The sequence below is a fragment of the Schistocerca gregaria genome, chromosome 2, assembly GCF_023897955.1.
Source record: "Schistocerca gregaria isolate iqSchGreg1 chromosome 2, iqSchGreg1.2, whole genome shotgun sequence".
NCBI classification, from domain to species: domain Eukaryota; kingdom Metazoa; phylum Arthropoda; class Insecta; order Orthoptera; family Acrididae; genus Schistocerca; species Schistocerca gregaria.
In genome coordinates this window covers 380,388,966-380,405,529 of record NC_064921.1, presented here as the reverse complement: position 1 = coordinate 380,405,529, position 16,564 = coordinate 380,388,966, and the positions used below count along the sequence as shown (strand labels likewise).

General features: G+C 38.8%; 1 protein-coding gene across 1 annotated transcript in view; it reads left to right on the top strand.

Annotated features, from left to right (window-relative positions):
* Positions 1–16,564, top strand: part of LOC126335783 (anoctamin-4-like) — a 274,203-nt gene that overhangs the window by 93,267 nt on the left and 164,372 nt on the right. The window contains exons 5-6 of the mRNA XM_049999245.1: positions 14,473–14,571; positions 15,016–15,099. Of these exons, the coding sequence (XP_049855202.1) occupies positions 14,473–14,571; positions 15,016–15,099 (183 nt within the window). The remainder of the gene's footprint in view (positions 1–14,472; positions 14,572–15,015; positions 15,100–16,564) is intronic.

Genomic DNA, 16,564 nt, shown 5'->3' with positions numbered 1-16,564 from the left:
GTAGAGTTTTAAAGTGTCCATAGAAGCCAGGTGATATTAATTTTGCGATTGCCTGTCAGGATTCGTATGTAGTAGTTTCATCATTCTCCAGTGTGTATGTAGTTTTCCAAATTTTTTGTGTCATCTGGCAGCTTTTTAAGTTAACTATTCACCTCACTGAGTTGCCTGATTTATGGAATTTTGGTTGGCATCTTAAAGTTGGTGACTGTGAGCTCATATTGATGAGGTCTTGTTTCTTCGATGAAGAAAATGCGGGAACTGGTCTTTAACTTATCTTTAATTTGCTTTTGGAAATTCTGTATGAGATCTTTGTTCAATTAAGTAAACTGATTTTTTCGCACAGAAACCATTTGCTTACTGTGCTGAAGTATAATTTCTGTGATATTGCATTCATCTACATTTACATTGATGGATTGGTCCATTTCTGACCATTTCTTATTACAGCATTGATGTTGGCCTGTGTAGCTGAGTGGTAACGTGTTTACCTACCATGCAGCAGGCCTGGGTTCGATTCCTAGTTGGGTTGGAGAGTTTTCTCCACTTGTGGACTGGGTGCTGTGGTGTCATCATCCTTTCATCATCATCACCAAAACACAACTCACCCAATGTGACATTGCCTAAAATACGACTTGCAACTCGGTGGCCGAACTTCCCTGGATGGGGCCTCCTGGCCATCAATGCCACATGATCATTTCATTTCATTTTACAGCATTGATATTATAAATATGATGAAACATTTTCTGTGCTCTTGAATCTTGTGTAACTTCTATGGTGATACTTGTTATTAAGTTGTCAAGTACTAGACCTTAATTTAGAAGCTTTAGCTTCTTTTTAATAAATGTGATATCCATCAAATTTAGAAATAATAGCAGTACTTAGATATTTTTCTCACTTGTTTGGCAACTTTTCAAGTGTTTTCATGTTTCTGTGGATATGAGTGTATAAATTTTCTTTTCATGTGTTGCCTTACTTATAGTTTTAGCGAACTCCTTTAGTTTATTGTTTGAGATAAACTTCAACTTTTTAACTTTTTTAATACTCTGAATAGGCCATCTGAGGACCACATTCCAATTTCATTTCTTCATTGTTTTCTATTCTTCCAGTATGCTTTCATCTGTTCGCTGTGTTTCTTCTTTCTGTCTTCAGACCATTTTGACCCAGCTTTTTAGCAACCCTGCCTTGGAATCCTTCCATTTTTAATACTTTTCCCCAAAAGGCTTCTCTGTTGTTTGTCATCTGTTTCTATACTGTTTCTCTATAAATCCGTTTTTACTTCACTGACCCACAAATATTTGAAAGTCTTATTAGTTAATCTACTGTCTTGCATTCAAAATAAATTCTTCTTTTCTCATTACGTCCGAAATATTTCAGTATTGCTTTGTAATTACTTACCTTCTGCTGTGTATTATGGTCATAATATTTTCCTTATAATTTACCTTTCTAGTACTTCTAATTTATCTAAATTATAGTTTAATTCCAGGCATTCACTTGCATATAGGTGTTCTGGCTTCACTACTATTTGTAATGCCTTATTTTTGCATTTTTGGATAGGTGCTTTTTATGGTAAAGATCTTTCGTGATACAACATCTTCTCGTCATATTACGCAACCTTTCCTCTATTGTAGATTTTTCCAAGGCATTTTCTTGGCTTATCTCCCCTACACATTTGAATTTGCTTACCCTCTCTATTTGGTCAGTATCTGTTTTCAGGAATTTTGTAGCATCATTAATGTTTGGTCCTTCCTTTCCTAAAACCACTTTGATATTCACCTGAATGAGTGTTTATTGTTGCTTCTATCCTGCTTAATAAAATCTTGAAAAATATTTTACATGCTACTGACAGTAACGACATTGCTCTCTAATTGTGTACACCCTGTTTATTATCTTTTTTGTGGTGTGGATGTATCAAGGCTACATTCCATTCCTCTGTGATTTTTTTCTGTTTTCCAGATTTCTTCAAAGAGTAAATTTAGCTCCTTTGCTATATTTGTCAACAACCACTTCAAAAGTTCAGCTGTAATAGAATCTTCTCATCTAGCTTTGTTGTTTTTGAGAGTTTTAATCATTTCTTCAATTTCTGCTATAGTTGGTGGTAAGTCTTCTTCCAAATTTTCATTAATATTTGAGAATTCCAATTTATCACTTGATTCAGAACAGTTCAGAAGCTGATGAAAATATCTTGCTAGTATTTCATGATTTACAGTACTGCTTAACCCAATTTTACTGTTTTCATTTTTGAAATAGACGTTTGGAGTTTGGTATCACTTTAATTTTTTCATAAAAGTTTGTTAAAAGTCACGAGCATTATTTTTTGCAAAATTTTTGTCTGTTTCCAAAAGTTTCTCCTTTGCAAAGGCTTATCTGGTATTTCTGATTAACCTGGCTGTTTCTTTTGTTTAGTGTTTAAACTGATTATAATATTCAGTTTTCTTCAAGCATTTCCATTTTCCCCCCTTTTTAGCCTTCACTGCTAAAGCTTTTTCACATATTTCATTCCACCATATTTTCCTTTTATTTTTTATTGACTCAAATATTTTCTGTGCAGCATTATCAATTGCTTCGGATGTTTCTCACAAGTTGCCATGTTTAGACACTTTGACTTCATCTTGATAATTTTTAACCGATTCTTTTGTGGAGTAAGTCTGTCTGTATTATGTTTTATTGACCTTTGTAACTTTCTTTGTTATTTATTAGGCAAGAGTTTGACTTCAATTTTAGAGGGATAATGATCAGACTTAAAGTCACCCTTCCTTACTACTTGCACATTCATAATTTCCATTGTACTTCTTTAGAAATAGCCACATGATCTATCTGAAATTCTCCTAACATTTGGTTGGGAAATATCCACATTTTCCCTTTTCTTTGAAGTTTCTTAAAGAAGTTGACATTGGTTTCAGGTGAGAGCTTAAATACAAACTGATTAACCTCATACCATCTGTGTTGTTTCTTCTATGAGCTGGATATTGTCTTCCTACATTTCTAAATTTCTTTTCTGTGCCTATGTGTGCATTATAATCGTCTAATAGTAATATGGAGTTCATCTTTGGTATTTTGGGTATTTCAGTTTTCAAAAAATCCCAGAATTCCTCTGTTTTTTGTGAATGTTCCCTATTATCTTCATTTCTTAGTGCAAAGCAATTAACAAGTCCATGTATCTTGTTTTTGCATTTAACTGATAGGAAAGATATTCTCTCTGAGGTAGATTTAAATACTGTTACATTTCGTACTGTAGTTTTATGAACACAGAAAGCTGTACCCAATAATGGAAACTGATACATAAATTTTATTGGTGGTGTGCCTTTGAAAATTCTGCAGTTACAATTATCTATTACATTTTCATCTAGGAACCTTGTTGATTAAATTTGCTAAAATTTGAATTTTTTAAAAAATTATTTCTATTTCTTTTTGTTTACGTCTTGATTAGATAAACTACATTTAAAGTACCTAGAGAGAATTTCATTTTGAATTTTATTTTAGAAAGATTCCAAGGTTGCTCCAATTCTACCTTCTGACTGCAGTTGTTGGGGTTCCCCAGAACTCTTCGTCCCAATGCTTTGCATGATGCAGTGGTGGATTTAAGTCTTGAGTTATCACCTGGGGTAGTGCATTCATTTTGCGGACTTTCCATACTGCAATTGAAAATGTGTTACATACAAAATAAGGAATTGAATTCCAAGATAAGATTGGATTGTTAGTTCGAAATTCGATTTTTTATTTTTATTATACTTGAAATTGGTTCTGTGCTCACATATTGTTCTTGCATTCATCTGTTTGCCTAGATACCGTGTTGTTACTTCGTGCCTGAAATGTTTCTATCCACTGTCTCCAACTGTAACATAGCTACATCTACATCTACATTTATACTCCGCAAGCCACCCAACGGTGTTTGGCGGAGGACACTTTACGTGCCATTGTCATTACCTCCCTTTCCTGTTCCAGTCACGTATGGTTCGTGGGAAGAACAACTGCCAGAAAGCCTCCATGCGTGCTTGAATCTCTCTAATTTTACATTCGGAAGTATAAGTAGGGGGAAGCAATACATTCGATACCTCATCCAGAAACACACCCTCTCGAAACCTGGACAGCAAGCTACACCGTGATGCAGAGCGCCTCTCTTGCAGAGTCTGCCACTTGAGTTTGCTGAAGATCTCCGTACTGCTATCACGCTTACCAAGTAACCCTGTGACTAAACACGCTGCTCTTCTTTGGATCTTCTCTATCTCCTCTGTCAACCCGACCTGGTACGAATCCCACACTGATGAGCAATACTCAAGTATAGGTTGAATAAGTGTTTTGTAAGCCACCTCCTTTTTTCTAAGGACTCTCCCAATGAATCTCAACCTGGCACCCGCCTTACCTACAATAATTTTATATAATAATTCCACTTCAAATCATTCCATATGCATACTCCCAGATATTTTACAGAAGTAATTGCTACCAGTGTTTTTTTTCTTTTATCATATAATTATACAATAAAGAATACTTCTTTCTGTGTATTCGCAGTACATTACATTTGCCTATGTGAAGGGTCGGTTGCCAGTCCCTGCACCAAGTGCCTATCCGCTGCACATCTTCATGCATTTTGCTGCAATTTTCTAATGGTGCAACTTCTCTGTATACTGCAGCATCATCTACGAAAAGCCACATGGAACTTCTGACACTATCTACTAGGTCATTTATATATACTGTGAAAAGCAATGGTCCCATAAAACACCCCTGTGGCATCCCAGAGGTTACTTTAATGTCTGTAGACGTCTCTCAATTGAGAACAACATGCTGTGTTCTGTTTGCTAAAAACTCTTCAATCCAGCCACACAGCTGGTCTGATATTCCATAGGCTCTTACTTTGTTTATCAGGCGACAGTGCGGAACTGTATTGAACGCCTTCCGGAAGTCAAGGAAAGTGGCATCTACCTGGGAGCCTGTATCTAATATTTTGGGTCTCATGAACAAATAAAGCGAGTTGGGTCTCACGCGATCGCTGTTTCCGGAATCAATGTTGATTACTACAGAGTAGATTCTGGGTTTCCAGAAATGACATGATATGCAAGCAAAAAACATGTTCTAAAATTCTACAACAGATCGATGTCAGAGATATAGGTCTATAGTTTTGGACATCTGCTCGATGATCCTTCGTGAAGACTGGGACTACCTGTGCTCTTTTCCAATCATTTGGAACCTTCCATTCCTCTAGAGACTTGTGGTACATGGATGTTAGAAGGGGGGCAAGTTCTTTCATGTACTCTGTGTAGAATCAAATTGGAATCCCATCAGGTCCAGTGGACTTTCCTCTGTTGAGTGATTTCAGTTGCTTTTCTATTCCTTGGACACTTTCTTCGATGTCAGCCATTTTTTCATTTGTGCGAGGATTTAGAGAAGGAACTGCAGTGCGGTATTCCTCTGTGAAACAACTTTGGAAAAAGGTGTTTAGTATTTCAGCTTTACATGTGTCATCCTGTGTTTCAATGCCATCATCCCAGAGTGTCTGGATATGCTGTCTTGAGCCACTTACTGATTTAACGTAAGACCAGAACTTCCTAGGATTTTTTGTCAAATCGATACATAGAATTTTACTTTTGAATTCGCTGAACGCTTCATGCATAGTCCTCCTTACACTAACTTTGACATTGTTTAGCTTCTCTTTGTATCAGAGGTTTTGGCTGCATTTAAACTTGCAGTGAAGCTCTCTTTGCTTTTGCAGTAATTTCCTAACTTTGTTGTTGAACCACAGTGGGTTTTTCCCATCCCTCACAGTTTTACTTGGCACTTACTTGTCTAAAACGAATTTTATGATTGCCTTGAACTTTTTCCACAAACACTCAACATTTTCAGTGTCGGAACAGAAATTTTCATTGTGATCTGTAAGGTAGTCTGAAATCTGCCTTCTATTACTCTTGCTAAACAGATAAACCTTCCTCCCTTTTTTTTTATATTCCTATTTACTTGCATATTCAGGGATGCTGCAATGGCCCTATGATCACTGATTCCCTGTTCTGCGCTTACAGAGTCGAAAAGTTCAGGTCTGTTTGTTATCAGTAGGTCCAAGATGTTATCTCCGTGAGTCGGTTCTCTGTTTAATTGCTTGAGGTAATTTTCGGATAGTGCACTCAGCATAATGTCACTCAATGCTCTGTCCCTACCACCTGTCCTAAACATCTGAGTGTCCCGGTCTATATCTGGTAAATTGAAATCTCCACTTAAGACTATAACATGCTGAGAAAATGTATGTGAAATGTACCAGATTTTCTCTCAATTGTTCTGCTACTAATGCTGCTGAGTTGGGAGGTCGGTAAAAGGAACCAATTATTAACCTAGCTCGGTTGACGAGTGTAACTTCCACCCATAATAATTCACAGGATCTATCCACTTCTACTTCACTACAGGATAAACTACTACTAACAGCGACAAACACGCCACCACTGGTTGCATGCAGTCTGTCTTTTCTAAACACCATCTGTGATTTCATAAAAATTTTGGCAGAATTTATCTCTGGCTTCAGCCAGCTTTCCATACCTATAACAATTTCAGCTTTGGTGCTTTCTATCAGTGCTTGAAGTTCCGGTACTTTACCAACGCAGCTTCGACAGTTTTCAATTACAATACCGATTGCTGCTTGGTCACCGCATGTCCTGACTTTGCCCCACCCCTTTCTGTACTTGCCCGAGGCCATATAACCTAAAAACCACCCAGTCCATGCCACACAACCCCTGCTACCCATGTAGCCACCTTTTGTGTGTAGTGGACTCCTGACCTATCCAGCGGAACCTAAAACCCCACCACCCTATGGCACAAGTTGAGGAATCTGCAGCCCACACGGTCGCAGAACCGTCTCAGCCTCTGATTCAGACCCTCCACTCGGCTCTGTACCAAAGGTCCGCAGTCAGTCCTGTCGACGTTGCTGCAGATGGTGAGCGCTGCTTTCATCCCGCTAGCAAGACTGGCAGTCTTCACCAAATCAGATAGCCGCCGGAAGCCAGAGAGGATTTCTTCCAATACATAGCGACACACATGATTGGTGCCGACATGAGTGACCATCTGCAGATGGGTGCACTCTGTACCCTTCATGTCATCCGGAAGGACCCTTTCCACATCTGGAATGACTCCCCCGGTATGCACACAGAGTGCACATTGGTTTTCTTCCCCTCTCTTGCTGCCGTATCCCTAAGAGGCCCCATTACGCAAATGATGTTGGAGCTCCCAACTACCAGCTGGGGTCAGTGTCTCTTATTATGGTGTACAATTTGCTATTGTTGTATTGTCTGTTACTTATCCTACTTTGTCATTTAACTTGTCTCAGTAGATTGTTTTATCTATAAATCTTTTGAACACAGTACAGTTACTACTACAGTGTTCATGTTGGTCTATAGTTTAGTTGCTATGTTTCCTGCCAGGTATAGATGTGCCCCTGCATTCAGGACAGTAATCTTATTGTATCATATACACAGACCAGCCTTTGCTAGATTATTTGTTGATGCTGTACCCTGCTCTTCTTCCCATCTAACTATGCCAGAAAATCTACCTGTGTTGTTCCTCAACTTGCAGCAAATGTATATTTCTTCAGTTTTTGTGGTTTTCTCTACTTATCTCCCCCTCTTCAAGCATTTTCATTGTGATTACCTCTATTGCTCTTATCTAAAAGTTGTCTGCTAATGATAATGAAGTCTGATGTTAAGTTCTGATCAGTGTGTTGTCCTAAAGTTCTGTCGCTAACACAAGTGTCATATTTCAAGTCCCATGCTTTTATAAAGTGTATAGTGTATGATTCACAACTATAGAAATCCTGCTTTTAGGAAGTCTACAAAGGCCATTATATTTTTCCTTGTTATTTGCCAGTGTTAAAATATTGTAGTGACTTAAGCTAACAAGTCATCCCATTTTTCAGCATTGGCAATGTTGAAAATGAGAAATGCTGGTAGGCCCATGCTCTCCACCAGTCAGTACATCACTACCTACTGTGATACAAGGTTTGAAGTGTGTACGGCTTTTACACATTGCCCATTATGCAGAATAATTAGCCTGATGGTGCTAGTACATCCTTGGACAGTAGTCATTTATCTTTTTGGCATGCAGACCAATAAAGTATATTTTTTGTGAAGTGTACCATCTACTAACTACCTGCAAAGTGGTGACCTCAATGAAAGAAGCATGGAACTGTTATAACAACAGTTATAACAGCAACAAGAACAAATGGAAAAACTGTGGCAGCAATTTTGTCACCAGGAACAACTGACACAACAACAGCAGCAACTAGTGTGCAATTAGCAGCAGCAGCAGCAGCATGTAGAAGAGATTGTAACACTGCAGTAGTGACACTATTAACAGCTACGAATATGGCATGAAGCAGAGGGATCACCTACAGTGCAACTCTGAGGATTGCTGCTGTCACACAACCAGAAAGTGCATGTCTGGTTTCCTGGCATCGCCAGTTCTACCTGCACCTCAGGGGGGGACCCTGCCTGTACTTTCAAGTCCAGTATGTCTTACTACGTGTTACCACCCACTGGGACTGTCTCAGTAGCACCTGTGAACCACGTGGCATTTAAAGCTGCAGCTCTCTGGACAGATTGTCCATAACTATGGTTCACACACATCAAAAGCCATTTAGCCACCACGAGGATAATGCAAGACTCCACCAAATATACAAATATGGTGGTACTACTAGACAACCGTTCCACCAGTGAGGTTAGCAACATAATCACAAACTGGCCTCTCTCTGGATCTCATGCAGTAGCTTTCCCTCTCTAACAACCAATGGTTAGGATGTTGCACAAGAAGGAAATTGGTGGCAGGAAGCCTTAACAGTTCCTGCGACATCTCCACGCCTTGGCTGGACCAGACATTCTGGAGTCACTTCTACACTCCACATGGATATCTTGCCTGTCAGAGATGCATTACACCCTGCTTTCAGTAATGCAAGAGGCAAACTTGAACTCCATGGCAGAGATCACAGATGTAGTATCCAAGACCACCACTCAGCAAGTGTTCACTACATCATCTGCCTGAGACAGAGATGAGGTGACACATCAGCTTGCAGCATTCTGTTTATGAACAATAAGACCACATGCCATCACACAAGCAAAGCAGCGAGCACTCTTCACTCATCCCAGATAGGAACAAGTGTTTTTATCACCGCTGTTTTGGTGACAGAGCATGTAGGTGCAGACAGTTGTTTTCCTGGGTGGGAAACACTAACAGCAGCCTCCCACACCAAGTGGGCAAGCTCCAGCCTGGGCAACTATCATGATGTTTATTGGCAACAGACAAGACCACTAAGCTGCAGATCCTGGTAGATACCAGTTAATATGTATGTGTGTTCCCAGGTGCTTACTGTGGTAACTGTGATCTAAAGCAAATTATCGTGAAGCAGCTCCAAATGGTTCTCTCAGAGCTACAGATGTACACATGACTTTAAATTTGAACATTGGTCTTTGAAAGTCATACAAGTGGTGATTTATAATTGTAAACATGACCACCCTTGTCATTAGACTGGATTTCTTGTCATTCTGTGACCTCATCCTACTTTTAATGAATGCTTCCATTTTGGACTGGGTCACATCTGTGAAGGTTGCATCCCAACCCACACCATCCAGCAGTCCATTGGTATTATTCCTAGCCATACTGCTGCCATGGACACATCTGCTAAATGAGCTTCTGTAGTCACATGACCCACCAGAGTGCCACCATTGCTATGCAACTGGATAACATCAAGACTACGCCTGATCCTCTTGTTTTCTGAAGGCCCAAATAGCTGGGTCCCAAGAAACTCCACATCGCAAAAGCAGAATTTGACGCAATGATTCAAGCAGCTGCAGGATGACCATCACAAAGCAACTGGGCTTCTCCTCTTTTATAGCGTACTCAGTGCTCGGACAATTGCTAACTGGTACCCAGTGCGCCACATCAGAGATTTTCCATACCAACTGGCAGAGAACACCATCTTCTTGATGTTGGGCCTAGTAAAAGCCTAGAACCAAATACTTGTGGCAACAGACAACATCCATAAAACTGCAATAACTATGCTCTTTGGACTATTTTAATTCCCATTCATGTCATATTTCCTGTGGTAAATGGCACAGACTTTTCAGCACTTTATTGATGAAGTTCTGCAGGGACAAGGTATCTGCTACACATACATAGATGATGTGTTGGAGGCATCGTCATCCTCAGATGAACATGAAAGACATCACTGCATAGTTTTCTGAAGGCTTGAAGACTATGGAATCTGGATTCCTGGGATTTCAAGTTCCATGATCGATGAATATCCATTACCTGAGGGCACCAGTGTACTTCCATCTTACTCGGACCCAAAAATAATGTGTAAAATGCGTCAGTACCTGAGAATGATCACTATTTGCCATTGTTTTTTACCTCAAGCTACTGATACCCAGGCATCATTCCATGCTGTCTTCACAAACCCCAAAGAGCATGATTTAATGCCTGTCACTTAGACTGAAGAACTACAGGCAGCATTTGAAGCCTGCCAGACATGCTTTGAGTAAGCCACCCTCCTCACACATCCAATCGCAGATGTCCCACTAGTGATTTCATCGGATGCCTCATCCTGTGCTTTCAGTGCAATGCTACACCAGAATGTAGGCGGGCACTGGCAGCCTATGGGTGATCTTGGTCACCATTCTGTACAGAACTGTTTGCTACCTATGAAGCATTTAGATATTTCTGATTCAGAGTCAAAGGGCATACCTTCACTATACATAAAGACCAATGACCAGTGAATTTGCATTTCCACATTCATGTAACAACTATCCCCCAGTGCAAATCAACCAATTAAATTTTATTTCATAATTACAACTGACATTTGGCATGTAGGCAGTTTAAGAACATTACCAGTGAAATTCTGTCCACAGTAGAAAGCATTTCCACATCTGTGGTTTTTGCCAAGCTAGTGGCAGTTCAAAATGAAGAAATTGAAATTGAAGGGCCAGCTGCATTGTGAGATTGTCCTGCACTTGCATCATATGCCACTGTCAGACACTAAGGATCTGATATACTGTGAAGAGTCAACAGGCCTACAGCAGCCATATGTGCCTGCCCTTCTACAATGCCAGGTTTTCAATTCACTACATGGACTCAGCCATCCAGGAACCTACACTATGAGGGCACTAGTAATTCAGTGTCTTGTGTGGCCTGGCATACAGAAGGACTACCTTGCATGGACTCTGACCTATATCCCCTGGCAGAAGTTCAAGGAAACATGGTGTGTAGGAGTTCCACTTGGAAGTTTTGATGTCCCAGAAACACATTTCTCACACATCAGAGTGGACACTCTGAATTACATGTAACTACTGGTGCTGCCACAGTGTGGTTGATGACAGGTACACCAGGTGGCTGGAGGTATTCCCATTAGAAACACAAACTGCTGAGAACGTGGCATGTGCATTCACCTATGGTTGGGCATCACCAGACAATTACTTCTGACCAGGGTCAGCAATGGTAGGAGAAATATTTCATACAATGGTCCATCTGTTCATGGTACACATGACAAGGACTTCACCATATCATATAGCTGCAAACGACATTGTGTAGCATCTACACCATTTCTTGAAGGCTACTGTAACATGCCACACCATAGATTCATAGAATGACACCCTCCAAGTAGTGCTGTTGGGACTGCTCAGTGCATTAAAAAAAAACCTTCAACCATCTCCTGCGGATCTGGTATATGGCAAACCTCTGTATCTACATCTACATCTACATCCATACTCCGCAAGCCACCTGACGATGTGTGGCGGAGGGTACCCTGAGTACCTCTATCGGTTCTCCCTTCTATTCCAGTCTCGAATTGTTCGTGGAAAGAAGGATTGTCGGTATGTTTCTGTGTGGGCTCTAATCTCTCTGATTTTATCCTCATGGTCGCTTCGCGAGATATACGTAGGAGGGAGCAATGTACTGCTTGACTCTTCGGTGAAGGTATGTTCTCGAAACTTTAACAAAAGCCCTTACCGAGCAACTGAGCATCTCTCCTGCAGAGTCTTCCATTGGAGTTTATCTATCATCTCCGTAACGCTTTCGCGATTACTAAATGATCCTGTAACAAAGCGCGCTGCTCTCCGTTGGATCTTCTCTATCTCTTCTATCAACCCTATCTGGTATGGATGCCACAGAGTTGAGCAGTATTCAAGCAGTGGGCAAACAAGCGTACTGTAACCTACTTCCTTTGTTTTTGGATTGCATTTCCTTAGGATTCTTCCAATGAATCTCAGTCTGGCTTCTGCTTTACCAACCATCAACTTTATATGATCATTCCATTTTAAATCACTCCTAATGCGTACTCCCAGATAACTTATGCAATTAACTGCTTCCAGTTGCTGACCTGCTATTTTGTAGCTAAATGATAAAGGATCTATCTTTCTATGCATTCGCAGCACATTACACTTGTCTACATTGAGATTCAATTGCCATTCCCTGCACCATGCGCCAATTCGCTGCAGATCCTCTGTATCCATCAAGAGAGTTTTTCAAACAACAAACTGGCCCCCCTCTGCACTTCTCAAGGTTTTCTTGTGGATCTCCAGAGGCGTGGAAGTGCTGCTGAGTGAAACTCCATGACATGAGAAACAGTCTACTTTTGTTTTCAAAGACCTGGCAATGACAAAGTACACTTTACTCTGACATGGCCCACTATGCTTACCACTGGAGCTGCCTTTCCAAGGCCAATCCAAAGTTACAGAATGAAATGATGGGACACTCACTCTCCACATTAAAATGATAGAGACAGTAGTGTCCATTGACCAGTGCAAGCCAGCATATCTAAGTCCAGAAGATGCTGCCACCATATGCAGAACACTTGCTATGCCACATCGCCAGCAACACAGTGTCATCCAGAATAGAGCAGCCCACCTGGAAACTGACCATCCACTGCTCACTCTTATCAATTCATTCCCTTCTGGTTAAAAGAGTTCAGTAATAAAAAGAGCCTAAAGTTCAATTTCTTAAGCACTTTTGTCTCAGAATAACCTGACATACAAAAGTATAATGATATTCCTCGGGAAATGGAGTTGTAGATTGTCTGTAAACTGACTGTTCATGTTGGAACAGTGGCTCAGGTCTTTGTTCAGTTTTTCTGCTGGGGGATGATTTGCAGAGAAGTCTATATTTTTATCATGTTTCTGTGAAGATATTCAGCTGTTGTAAATAATGTTAAGTTCTATTATCAATAATGATAATTAATAGTCATGATGAAAATAATTTTGGTCAGAAAATAAACTCTTGCTTTCTTTCTCATAAGTTGTATGTTCTTTCCAAAATTGATGATTAACATACCTATAATACAAATCTCCAGTCACAAGACAAAGTTATGCTTTTACATTAATTAATTAATGCCATTTTGAGCCATCCCAAATAACATACAACTTCTCCCAGTATCAAACACAGATGTACTGACTTTCTTTAACTAACTTACATAGATGGTCCATTACAAAGGCACAAAGAGTTTAATGCATGTTGGAAATATCAATTTATGATAACAGTTAAGCAAATGCCAATATCTGACTCATAAATACATTTCTGAATATATGAAAGATTAGGTAATTTTTTTATATCTTGTGCATTGTCAGAAATTTACTTCTTCTGTCGAAACACATGACTGAACATTTTCAGAGTTCAAATATGGCAAATATAGTGAAATAGGGATATTTAATATATAAAATAATAATAAAGACAGAATTTCAATTGCAATAATAATCATAGTAGTCATAATGTACATGAAAACTCCCTTTCTGAGTGTAAGCCACACAAATATTGGAGAAACTGTGAGCTTCTAATCACACATCTGTTTTGCCATCAACCACTGGATGGAACTCACAAAGCCAAAGCTTTAATTGACCACCCAGATGCAGCAGTCACCTCTCAACACAAGCCAACCAACCAACATGTGCGATGCAACCTCAGCTCATAGGTCACTCCACACCTCACTGTTGGGAACATCATCATGAACTACAAACTCCAGAAATACCACACTCTCCAGCAGACAGTACATTGCAGCATGAGGATTGGAGAGTGTGGGGTTGTCAGATGTGCAATACACAAAATAACTAGTGTAATCCTACTAGTACATTCTGTGATAGCATTTATTTATCTAATGGTGTATTGATCAGTGCAGTGCCTTGTTGTTGTATTTACTAAGTACCTACAATATCATTTTTAGAGCAAAAAATATATTCTGACAACTTCTTGATTCATAAGGAATTCCATATTGTTAATTCATCCTTGGTTCAGTCTGATATTCAAATTGTTCAGCAACAACCATTATAAAATATTGGATCTGATTTCCTTGAGGGCAAAGTCTCTGCCAATACTTGGTACTTTCTTGTTTCTTCTGTTATATAATTCGGCAAAAACACATTTTTCTTCCTGTCCAAAGGTGTCTTCCTGCAGGTGGAATTTAAATTTGATGTGGTTTTCAGCATTTCTCTGGAAATTTCAATGCTGACTAATTGTTTTAATTTTTTGCAGATGGCTTTTGACCAGAAAACATTCTTTCTCAAAATCCACATTCCATGGAAAGCCTTGACGAGATATGCAGAAGTAATGAATTTGAAAATGCCTACTAAGGTATGTAAACATTAAAAAGATGAAAAATAAAAAGAAAGCTGTGTGTATACTGTAATCTCATGATCTTAAATAAACCAGGGAATCATTATAGTTCAGCATTTCATCTTGTAATCACATAGATAAAATAAAATAAAAAAATAAAAAATCAACAATATGCTGTAGCATTGCATATATTTCTTTCTTTAACTATTAACACTTTATGGAGTGAGTGGATGAAAATTTTCCATTAAGTGAATATGCAAATAAAAGTGTTCAGAACTTTTGAAAGTCTTACTACTGTTGATGTTTTCAGATAGTATGAAGGGCCACTATCAAGTATAATTTTCATCATTTAGTACAAGATAATAACAAACTATTGAAGATCATCAATCCTTGGTTTACAAAATGAAAATTACTGTGTAATAGAAAGCTTTTTTATCACATTAATATGCAGTTTTATTGCAGGGTCTCAAATATGTGGCCAGAATGCCAAGATCTGTGAACAGGGTCTCTCATAATAGGAACAGAATCTCTCATTGTAGTTTCCTGGTAATTAGACAAATGAAACAAAAACAATAAAATTTGTGGTTTTGCAGTTGGCTGTAAATATTTCTGCTTGTGTGAGTTTTACTTATGGATAATCTGAGAATATTATTTACACAGAGAAGGCATACTGCCTTATGAACACTTTGACCATCTTGTAATTTTTTAAAATATTGTGTCACTTTGACCATCTTGTAATTTTTTTAAAATATTGTGTATTTCAGCATTAGGTCATACAAGTGCTACCATTTCCAGTTATAGACATATTACCAAGTCATCAGATGATTTTGCATCATATAGGAACATAATCACAGATGGCAAGATATTAATCTATGCCTCCTGCTTTATCTCTGCATTTCTCAAAAAAGAAAACCAAAAGCTGTTTCATTACTACCTACACCATCCATTGAAAAATTTCCAAAATTGCTTTTATTATTGGCGTAGAGCTGAGGTCAGTGCAGTAAATTCTGTGGGAGCTTGAACTAACAACTGCAAATTACAGATGTGGATTTTACTGGTCAGTTGTGCAATGGGTCTCTCATGGTTTGCTAATACCAAAGAAGTAGAAAGAAGTTGTGAATGGGATGTGCAAGTTGAATAACAACCCAAAGAAGGACTTTTCTCACAGTTTCACACATAGTTGTATGAACGTTCCATGCATTGTACTTGTCTTCTTCTTTTCTTCTTCTTCATTTCTCTCTCTCTCTCTCTCTCTCTCTCTCTCTCTCTCTCTCTCTCTCTCTCTCTCTCTCTCTCTCTCTCTTTGGGCGTGAGGGGGGAGCGAGGACTATGCAGAACATCTGAAGCATTAAAATTTACCATTTTGAATTTTCTCAGTTTGTTTATTAATTCAGTCTCCAAAATTTTTGAATTGATGGAATATCTTAAAATGTTCTCTAAGCAAAACATTAAAAACTCTGCCTACTTGGCTTATACATTTTATCTTATACATCCCTAACTTCGAACATTTATTATATATTATCTTATCTTATGCAGTATTTTATGTTGAAGTTGATTGTCACAATGAAAACCTAGATCTGGTATGAAGCTTTTTCTTCATTTTTTTGTTAGGATTCCTTTTTATGCTTGCTTGCCCTAGTCTAAAAGCAGCTTCATTTATCAGTTATTCCATATGGTCTCTTTAATGTAAACATGCAACTGCCAGACACTAGTTTATTATTCACAGATCAAGTCAGCAGGAGGAGATCATCTGTCCTGCTTCTAGCACATGTTTAGTCTATCTACATAAGTATTTAAGTAGTTTTTAATCAGTTTTTGCTCTGAGGAGGCTTTCTTTCTTACACACTCAATTTTACATTGTGAACTTTGTTAATCTTATATTTCTGATCACCAAACATTCCCAAACAATCCCAATATAAAAATACTGCTAGATTTTTTAAGCTTTTGGACAAAGTTCTTTATCCTGAAATAGAAAGAACAGATACACTCACACAAGCACAGTTCACACAAA